Source organism: Diceros bicornis, chromosome 4 (assembly GCF_020826845.1).
Source record: "Diceros bicornis minor isolate mBicDic1 chromosome 4, mDicBic1.mat.cur, whole genome shotgun sequence".
NCBI lineage: Eukaryota > Metazoa > Chordata > Mammalia > Perissodactyla > Rhinocerotidae > Diceros > Diceros bicornis.
Window position 1 is genome coordinate 23481985 of NC_080743.1, and position 10516 is coordinate 23492500.

The following is a 10516-nucleotide window of genomic DNA, read 5'->3' on the forward strand; positions in this document are numbered from 1 at the left end:
ACACCTGAATTTTGATTACAGTGAAGTGTATTTACTCCCTACCTCTCAGAGGCGAGACTGTTAGCCATTATCTCTTTTGTATTTCTATAACCACAACATCAGCAAATAAAGCTCTCTGGTAATGTACTCCCACCCACTTCAATCTGCCAGGACATGTGTAAAGACCTCACTCCACAAACAACTAGAGCCAGAGCACTAGAACCCCCTCCTAGGCCCCTTCTAGCCTAGACATCTATATTCAAAGTTTCATCCATCCTTCTCTCCCTCCTTCCTTCCACCAAAACGATGTGGATCCTCTGGATAATCACTCAGTGATCTCTGAATATGTGTCTAGTTAAATTTCTAACGTTTTATTTTAAAATAAAGATTTCATTTTAGTGTACATATTTTGGGGACTATCTAAAGTACCACAGTTCATTACAGATCTATGTATTATGTATTCTACTTAAAATTATTTAATAAAAAGGAAAAATAAAGACCATTTGGCTTAATTCCCTCATTTGTAGATGAGAAAATTAAGGCCTAGAGAAGGAAATTTACTTGTACATGACAAAGACAAATCATAACTTAATTGTAGTCCACTAAGATCTTGTGTCGTCTCCTTTTGATTATTATAAATTAACAAAGTGAAACTGAACCAGGGGATTAAAATGTGTGTATCATTTGTTTATGGGGTTTGTTTCCTCATTTGGTATAATTGAGTTTTATTTACTAACCTTCAAGGAACATTACATCCTTTTTTTTTTTTTTTTTTGCTGAGGAAGATTCACTCTGAACTAACATCTGTGCCAATCTGCCTCTACTTTGTATGTCAGTTGCCAGCCACAGCATGGCTGACGAGCAGCATAGGTCTGCACCAGGGATCCAAACCTGCGAACCCAGGCCGCAGAAGCAGAGCACACGAACTTAACCACTAGGACATGGGGCCAGCCCTAAGGAACATTACAACTTTTTAAGTTGGCCTTCTTTAATCACACCCATCTGCAGCCATTTTCTGTATAGGACATTTTAATTACTATTATAGTTTCAATGATTTTTAAAAAAATGTTGTTCATATGTGCACAAAGTGACTTGATCATAAAAATGCAATGTTAAATACCAATCAATGTCATTTAATTTTGAGCTGTTAGAAATATAGAATAAAGAAATGAGTATTCTAATTGGTATTTAAAAGGTCCTCTGCTTGATGTTATAAGCAATGATTATTGTTTCTTTGGCAGCCTTAATTTTGTTGGTTTGAAAGACAGAAATCCCCAAACAGACACTAAAACCATAGATGTTGAATATCTGCCTTGCTAGCCAGATCCTTCTGCAGGTTCCTTTCCTCAATCTAGCAGTACTGAGTGTAATACAATATGAAAACTAGTCCCACAAGGCTGGTTTTACTTAATAATACTTAGCAGAAGGGCTTTGCACTTTCATGTTAATTTCCACCAGAAAAATCTCTCTGGAACTTACTAATAATAATCAGGCCTAATATTAGCCTCAGATCAGAAATTTATTAAACTTATTTGGCAGAGAAGATAAAGTTGAATGACTAGGTACTCAAGCATCTAAGCTGAGCTTCAGCCCTGGAAAGAGACTCAGGCTAGCACCCTAAAAGCATTCCTCAAAACTTGATTTATACTTCCAGCGACCTTTCTAATTTTCCAGAGGCTGTCAGATTGCGAATTTTACTATTACTTCTATTGCTTTTTGGGGCTATGAGAAATTCGGCCTCTCATTCTCCACAGCGGGGTGGATAGAGGGTCAAGGCTTTCCCCCTGAAGTTTTCCCCAACTTCGAAAATAAGGATTCTGATCTTTTTATCACCAACAATGGACAAATATCTATGAAATGCCTACTAGGCATTTAGTTTACACTCAGATTAATAGAGAGAAGAGAGGGTAAGTCGACAATCTTTAGAACTATTGATTCCCTTACTTTTTACCTTTTTAACTAAACTTCCACTAAGGTTCATAAATTTCTAACACCGTGAATTTTTGAAAAACCACCTCTTCTGCGTGTGTGCGAAATCCACCGTCCTAAGATTTCGGGAAGGCGTTTCTTCCCAAACAGGAAGAGACCCATTTCTGAGAAAGATGCGAAGTAAGTTTCCTAAGGGTCTCCTCTCCGCGCGAGGGGAGGACAAACCCCGAGGGGCGAGCGGGTGCGGGTCCCGAGAGTCCCCCGCACGCCGCGCAGGCAGGTGCGGCAGCCCACGCGCCCGCCTGCCATCCCGGGCCGCGGAGGGCAGCCTCGGCGGGGTCCCCGGCGCCCCGGTCACTTCTCCCCACCTGATTCCGGCCCTTGCCTTCTCCTTCCTCCGCCAGCTCCGCCGCCTCCCTCTCGCCCCCGCCCGCAGAGTCTCGTTTCAGTCATCCCTTTGTCCTTGCCCGGATTGGCAGGTTTTATTATTCCGCCTGAACAATCCGGCCGCCCAGTGGCTGAGGGTCGCTGACGTCGGCGGCAGAGCCGGGGAGTAGTTGGGATTCTGCTCTGTCAGTAACACATGTGTAAGAGCCGCGCCGGGAGCGAGCGAGCCGGCTAGAGGCCAGCGCCGCCGCCTCCGAGCCGGGCAGCAGCAGCCCCAGCAGCCGCCCCGGCAGCGGCGCCGGCTCCAGCGCGCCGGGCCCCGGCCGGCCGCAGCTCCCGACTCCTGGGCGCGCCCGGCCCGGCCTCCGCCCCGTCCGCCGCCGCTCCCGGGACTGTTGTTTCTGCGGCGGCTCCCCGGCTGGAGGTGCAGGAAGCTCGGCCGAGCGGCCGCCGCCGCCGCCAGCCCGGAGCGAGCCAGCGAGCGCGCGGGAGGGAGGCAGGCGGTGGAGGAGGAGGAGGAGGAGGAGCGGGAGGAGCGCGGGCGGGGGCGGGGGCCGCCGGGCGGGAGAATATACAAAGTGAAGCCACATTGCCAAACTTGCAGCAGCGATTGCAGCAGTTGCTGCCGCTGCGCCGCGCCTCAAGCCGCGCCGCGCGGGCCGAGGGCTCCTGCAGCTGCTCGCGCGGAGCCGGAGGCGGAGGAGAAGGACGAGGACTGAAACTGACACTTCTGCTCCCGGCCGCCTGCCACTTACGCGGGGCCCCCCAACCTAGCCTCAGAGCAACGCGTTAAAAAAAAAAAAAAAAGCAGCTCGTAGCCCCCTCCTCCCCTTTCCTGCCTCTGCGAGAACTACCCCCCCCCCTCCAGCTCTGCCAGCCAAGGCTCCCCTTCCTTGGAAGCCGAGCTGCTTCGCTCGCATTTCGCCGCCGCCGCCTCTTGCAATATTGCAATATAGGGGAAAAGCAGGTAAGGGGACGGCTGGGGAGCCGCGGGCAGGGAGGGGGGAGAGGGTGGAGGGGGCCGATTTGGGCCGGGGCTGTTTTCTTTGGCTCCCTTCCCTTGACCGTCCCAAATTGCAAGTAAACAATACGTCGGCTTAGATAATACGCGAGTCTGAAACTACCGAGGCCGGCCTGCGAGCTAGCACGGAGGGCAGCCCCGGGCCGCCAGCTTTGTAGCGGTTCCTGCTTACAAAAGGGTTCTTCTTGGAGACGGGGCTGGTGGGGACCTTGGGGGTGGGGGTGGGGATATTTTCCGTCCCGAAAGGAAAGGCAGGGGGTGTTTAAATGAGGGTGTAGGTATGAGAAGTAGTGTGGGGAAAATAGTCAACGACCCCCCCACACACACACTTCTAGTAAACACAATTTTTTGAAACAGTGGCAGAAAGGATCTAAGTGAGCAGGATTCGGTATTGCTGGTTCTTTTAAAAAATTCCTCTTGGCTTATAAGTCTTTTGTTCCAATCCAGGAGAAATCCGGTGAATCACCTAATTAAAATCAAGACATGAATTAAGCATCCATTTTTGTACTACAAATTGCCAGCGCTACGTTTGTCCCTCCCTCGGTCTCCATTAAAAAACACCAGAGACGTTGTTAAAGGGGGGCAGATTTTGCCTCTAGCTGCCAGTTCTGCTTTCTATTTCACTGACTATCCCAGGACCTAAATTGCTTGACTATGTAATTACTAGAGTATAAGCCTATTTAACTTAAAAGCTTTCTTTTTTTTCCAACTCTAAATGAAACTTGATGAGGGCCCGTCCTTAGTTATCAGGGGAGTCAGTTTCTGGTCAGTCCTCTTGATTCATCTCTTTTAGATTTAATCAGCATTAAGGTATTGCTTGTCCTTAAGAGCTTTAGCTAATGGGGTTACTGGATGCTTTCTCAGTGTAATGTTTCCCTTGCAAAAAAATATACATATATATTTACCTCTCACCAAAGATGGGGGCGGGGAAGAGCTTGGAATCTCCTCCCTCCCTCTCCCCTTTTAAAAAGGAATTCGGAGCGATTAAAACGTTGGGGGAAACAGTTTAAAGACCTAGGGCAGGAAATGCAGATTCATTTGGGTTAGGGCTGAAATTGTCACAAAAAGCAATTCCTCGAGTAAATGCATCAGATAAATCAATTTACATAAAGGTATGATGCATTCGGATAAATGCAATGCTAATGGGTTTTAGAGTGGTCCTGTTTCCAAAGTCTCAGGGTTTTGTTACAGCTTAATTGGTGCAGTTCTTATTCTGGTTTATTGTGCGGTCACTGGACACACGTTCCGGGACTCTTTCGGAGGAAATGTGTTTAAAATCGGCCTGTTTAAGGAACCCGAGTCCTTGTTTCGTTCCCTTCCCCTCTTTTTTTTGCAGTAGCCAAGTTGGGCCGGGGACAGGCAAAGTTCGCCTTCTCCCTTCTGAGGTATCAGCTGAATGTCTTGAGCAGATAGCCGGGAGCCTCGGGGGGAGCCCACACTCTCGGCTTACAGAGGACAAAGACAAAACAGGCTGCTTAATTGGCAGTAAATAACTTGATCTTTTTATAGAATAAGTGACTGGAGGAACACTAGGACTTTATTGGACTCAGGATTGGAGGCAACAAATTAATCGGTTTAGGCTAAGCTTTATAAATTGATTCCTATATTATACCCCGGTTGCTTCTCTCGTGACATTCATTAGACAGAGTGGGGAATTTTTAAAAGCAGTTTTCGGTGACAGCAGGACTGGCTCGAATATAACTTGTGCATCCTTTAATAGTGCTTTCTCGCATATTATCTGTAACGCCCCCCCCGTTTGGAGGAACAAAGCTTTAGCATTTAAATTGCTGATCAAGGGCAGATTAGCGAGACCAAAGTGAAGAGTGTTTGTATAGGAAGTTAACAGGCATCCTAAAGTTCAATGATCTATTATTCTTGCCTGTGTCCTGAAAACCCAGAGAAAACACTCATTGATCTTCAAAATGAAATGAGATTTGGAACAATAATGGGAGATGGCGGTCACCACAATGGCATGTGAAAGGTGCTGTTTAAAATACGAAAAACCAGTTTCGCAACTTTACACAACGCAACCCCCCCCTCCCATCCCCTCGCCTCCCCTCCCACCACCATGCTCTCCATCTCCCCTCTGCCGGTTCCTCCCTCCTTCCCTTTCAGAAAACCGAACTATTTCCAACTTGTGAACTGCAGCTGCACTTCCCAAGGCAGAGCTCGGGAGGGAACGTGGCTCCGGCGGGGGCCGCCTCCCCACTCCCTTCGGCTCGCGCTCGGGGCTTGGCGGGGGCCGGGGAGGGGCCGGGCGCGGCGGTGGGTGGGTTTGACCCTCATTTGCTGGAGGCGGGCGGCGAAGGAGGGAGGAGGGGGCAGTGGGCGGAGGCGGGGGCTGGGAGGAGGCGCCGCGAGGGGTGGAGCGCGCCGCGGAGCCTTGCTCTCGGAGTTTTGACAGTACCCAAGCTGAAATTGTCAGCGGCGGCGAGCGCTGGAAAGTTGAGAGGAGCTCGTGGCCCCAGAACAAAGCTTGAGAAAAGTAAACAGGCGGCTGCTGCCGGCGAGCCTCCCTCCTTCCCTCTCCCCCTCACCCTCCTTCCCGCCCTTGCCCTGCTGCTTCCCTCCAGCAGCTCTGGGAACGGGTTCGCTCTCCTGCGCGGCGATTACTAACTTTTGCATCGCCCGTTTTGTCTTTCTCTGCCTGTCCCCTTCCCGCCCTCTGCAGACCATGGTGAATCCGGGCAGCAGCTCACAGCCGCCCCCGGTGACGGCCGGCTCCCTCTCCTGGAAGCGGTGCGCAGGCTGCGGGGGCAAGATTGCGGACCGCTTTCTGCTCTACGCCATGGACAGCTACTGGCACAGCCGGTGCCTCAAGTGCTCCTGCTGCCAGGCGCAGCTGGGCGACATCGGCACGTCCTGTTACACCAAGAGCGGCATGATCCTTTGCAGAAATGACTACATTAGGTAAGACTTGGCTGCCTTTCCCCGAGATGGGCGAGCAGAGCAAGGGCAAGATCAAATGTTACCAAGGGTTTTAAGGAAAGGAGCGCGGCACCTATTTGTAGCCTTCACCTCAGAAACCTTCTGGTTGGCCGAATGTAAGGGGTCATCTTCTGATTTTTCATGACATTAAATGCCATACTAAGTAGAAACTGCCCATCTCATGGGACTGGGCCACTAGGTGTGCAGAGGTTGAGCACTCTTGGGACCGAAATTTTACGTGGTCAGCTCCGAGTGGGAGTTAGGTGCTTTTTTAAAGCAAGGTAGGGACCTACATAGAAACTCGGAGACAAAATATTGACTTAAAAATAAGTGTGGTTAGTGAGAAATGATTTGCCTATGGTGATGGCTAATTATATTTACATAAGCACCTTTAAAGTTTTTTTGAGTGGAAGATTGTGACTCATTCTTTGTGTTCCTTGTGAAAAATGCTGATTACCCATCGTTTAAAGATTTGTAATTCTTCTCATAGCAAAAAAAAAAAAAGAAAAAAAAAACCCCAAACAGAAGAACTTAATGGTAATACTTGGAGCCTTGCAATGCTCAGTGTTAGTGTGTGGTTTGCGATATAGAATTTGCCGTTTTTTCAATTGAGGAATGTTCAGATTTTGGTTTTTTTGTTGTCGTTTGTATCACTACTCTTGATCCCCAAAGAGATTTAGGAAAAGAGGCTATAGAATTATACTAATCTTGGATTTTAAAGCAATGTATAGGAACATTCATATGCCCGTGTAAGCAGTCTTTTCCAACAAGTTTCAGTGCAATTAATGGAAAGAATTCAGGAGGTCAGGTGCCTATAGGATCTTTTCAGGTGAACTCAAGCTACTTAAACTCATTAATTTGAAAGGAGGCATTTGAAGGATTACACATTTAATTTGAGTAAATGGTTTGATAGACTGATGCACATGAATGCTTCTAGGAGGTGTTCTGTTTCAACATCCAGTAATTAAAAAAAAAAAAAAACCCACACGCACACCGTTGATACTAGAGAACCACTCACTTCTAAGAAGAACTGCATTCTATTTCAATTTCTGCCCTAAACCGTTTTCTTTATAGTGATTAGTAGGAAATTTTGCTCTTTCTTCAATGCGAGTGGATGAGGTATTTTGTTCCAAAGCCCCATTGTGATTCCCTCAACTCTGCGACTAAAACCGCAAAAGATCTCAAGACGGTTCAGAGCTGAGTATGGGTATGTTTACTCCAGTGATATCATTAGTGTAAAATGATGGAGTAAAATGACATTTGGTGATTCGGATAATGCAACCTATGTCCACTCTGCTGGCATCCTCACTAAGCCAAGGAAAAGAAATATAGGAAGGGAGAGAGCTTTTGTTTTTAAATTAGGATGGCAGCATTAATTTCACTAAGTGTCCTTTTAGAAGTAAATGTTGGAAAATCAGGAGCATGGGTGTAATGCATTCTGGTCTTCCTTCCAAGCAATGCCATGAGCTTTGACAGTATTGTAATTAAATAGAGAGCAAAACTGTGGTAAGAAAACAGTGGTTTAAAGTAGAAAAATTGACGGTGCTGTTCAGATGCTGTGAGTGATACAGATTCATCTCTTTCAAGTGCCTTCAAAAAAACCTTCACTTCTGATGACCACTAATTAAAAAGAAGATGGGTCCACTACCATTCCCTTGGGACAAATTTAGGCAAGTGGCTTCTTGGGAATCGCCTCCATTGCTTTCACTGTTCTTGGGGCCAAATATAAATGCCCCTTTGGTGTTTTCTTGTGGCTTAATGGAGCAGTGGAGGATTTGTGCCCAGCCCTGAGCCTTAATTAATTGGATTCATATTCTCACTTCCTTTCTTTTTTTCTCTGATTTGAAAACTGCAGCCAGGCTCGCTCTTGAACTAGATACTACCCTGGGAACCTTAGGTCTGTCCTGGAAGGATGAGTTCTAGCTCAGTACCAAATTGATGGCCTCACACTGCTCAGGACTCAGCAGCAGCTGAGACCCCCCCCCCCCAGCCAGTTTAAGGGATCTTTGAAGTCTTCTTTCAGTGTTCCCTCCCTCTGCCCCTCAAGATGCCAAAAGGGTGGAAGGTGGGGAGCTAGTGCGCGTTCCTTTTCCTCTCAGCTACCCCCTCCCCAGTCTCCCTCAAGCCCACTTGTTGGAGGAGCTTTCAATTCTGCAGGGACCGCCACTGAAGAGTGGAGTAATCTGCTCGCCGGCCGCCAGGTGAAGGGGACCCTTCGGCTCTTCGGCCTGGCTGGGACCGCAGAGCGATTTATTAAGGGGCTTTTAAACTGTCTGACTTTGAGGTTGTGGTTTTTCGAAAACAACCAAGATCTTGCTAAAAAGCTGCGGGAGAGCTGGGAGAGGTCTCGCGGGGGAGGGGTGGGGGAGATGGGGGGGAGTGCTGCCTTTCCCCAGTCCCTTCCCCCTGCGCGACCAAGTGTCGATTGGGCAGAGCTGAGCTTCTACCTCCTCTCCCTCCAAGATTTCAGATAAAGCCGCTGCCTTGCTGCAGCGAATCCGCACAATTAAAAGCTTTAATTAGCGGCTCCTCCATTTTCTTAGTTCTGATGGGCTTTATCTAATGAGATCTGGTCTCTGGCTTAGATCTGCTCCGAATGACGTGTCCGCAATGAATGAGAGCTGCGTCGCAAACAAAACATTTAATTAACAAAATTGGCCTCTAAGAGAGGGAGGGAAATACGGGGGGGGGGGGGTGGAGTGGAGGGGGAGGGTGGATCTTAAAGGGGCCAACGCCTGCCTGCCCCCCCTTTACAAAAGTCGGCGAACCTTGGAATTGCCCCCCGCTCCCCCATCTCCCGACCCCCCAGCTCAACCCAGGATCCACCAAGTAGCTTCAGAAACTCTGTTTCTCTTTCCTCCAACCCTTCTTCCTCCACCCCCACCTCCACCGAAGACTAGTGCGGAAAGTGTAGCGAGAGGAGGAAGTTCGGGGACCGACGGGTGGGGCTCCAGGACCGGGGAGGGCGAGGAGACCCGCCGGAAGCTGGCGGTCCTCCGCGAGCCCCTTCTCGCTCGCCGGGCCGGGGCCGGGGCCGGGGCAGGGCCGGGGGCCGGCGCCGCCCGAGGCCGCAGTCAAGGCGGCCAGCCGGCCGGCGGCCCCGAGCCCGCGAGGGGGCGAGCGCTGGGCGGGAGCCGGGCGAGCGGGTCGCGCTTTCTTTCCCGGGGCTCCGCTCGGGCGGTTCACGTGGCGCCCGCAGCCGCAGTGAGCTCGGCGCGGACGGCCGTGGGGGCCCGGGGCGGGGGCATCGGGGGTGGCTGGTGGCGGGGGTGTGTTTGGGGAGGTGGTAGCGTTAGGAATGGAGGCGCCGCCAGACAGCGAGTTCATTTCCCTGGTAATCAACAGCAAGCTGCTATATTCAGAGAATGCTGTCCCTTTAATTGAACAGGCTAGGTAATTAAATGGCACTTTTCCAATAGGACGTGCTAGGTAAATCTAATAGTTGGTTATTTAATATCACTTTGAAGTCTGCCCACTCAAGCACAATGACAGCACAGGAGCATGTGAACTATTAGCTAGGAAAAAAAAACCCCAGGATCTCAAAAATTAATTAAATCGCATGCAATTTAGGGGGAACGTTTATCTTGATTTGTCATAACAGAATTAATTCAAGGCCTCCAATTCACTTGGGGGCAGATCTGTTACTCTGAATTAACCAAGCGTAATTTGGCTGATTTTTTTTTTTTTCTCCCTCCCCTCTCTAATGCAGCAGTTGCGATTATTCACAGCCCCCCTCTTAAGTATCAATAGCTTCTGGTGCTTTTTAAGGTGCTTGGTCTCTAGTTATTCCGAAGTACCTTTAATGGACTTGGCTCCAGGCATAATTTCTGGGTTGCATTTCTTTGTTACATTTAATATAGCTGGTGCAGAATTTAGATTAAATATAGGAACCTGCTGGAAAACCAATTGCTTCTGGATCAGTAGCTGTGGATGTGCATTTTTCTCCTCAGATAGGCTGCTGATATTTACTTGCAGGTACAAATGTATACCTTTCAGCCACACTCTTAGAAACGCACCTCTCCTGGCCTGAAAGCAGTTTAGAAAACACAGCCAGGTAGCGATCCACATTGTGAGTATTTTGCTTGAAGTAATAACGCAGTTGAAAATAAGCCCACCTATTGGTCATTGAAGTTGCGGAAAGATGCTAAGCGTTATCAGTAAACTAAAAATACGACATGCTGTCTATCTCTTTATGTCAGCAAGGAAAGTTGGAGCTGAACTGGCAAACAGCAACACTACATGGTGTTCTTCAAATAGGAGCAAAAAGCACCT

At 48.7% G+C, this 10516-nt stretch overlaps 1 protein-coding gene across 1 annotated transcript in view; it reads left to right on the forward strand.

Annotated features, from left to right (window-relative positions):
• Positions 1-2557: 2557 nt before the first annotated feature.
• Positions 2558-10516, forward strand: part of LMO4 (LIM domain only 4) — a 16993-nt gene continuing 9034 nt past the window's right edge. The window contains exons 1-2 of the mRNA XM_058538442.1: positions 2558-3262; positions 5988-6226. Coding sequence (XP_058394425.1) covers positions 5991-6226 — 236 coding nt within the window. The 5' untranslated portion in view covers positions 2558-3262; positions 5988-5990. The remainder of the gene's footprint in view (positions 3263-5987; positions 6227-10516) is intronic.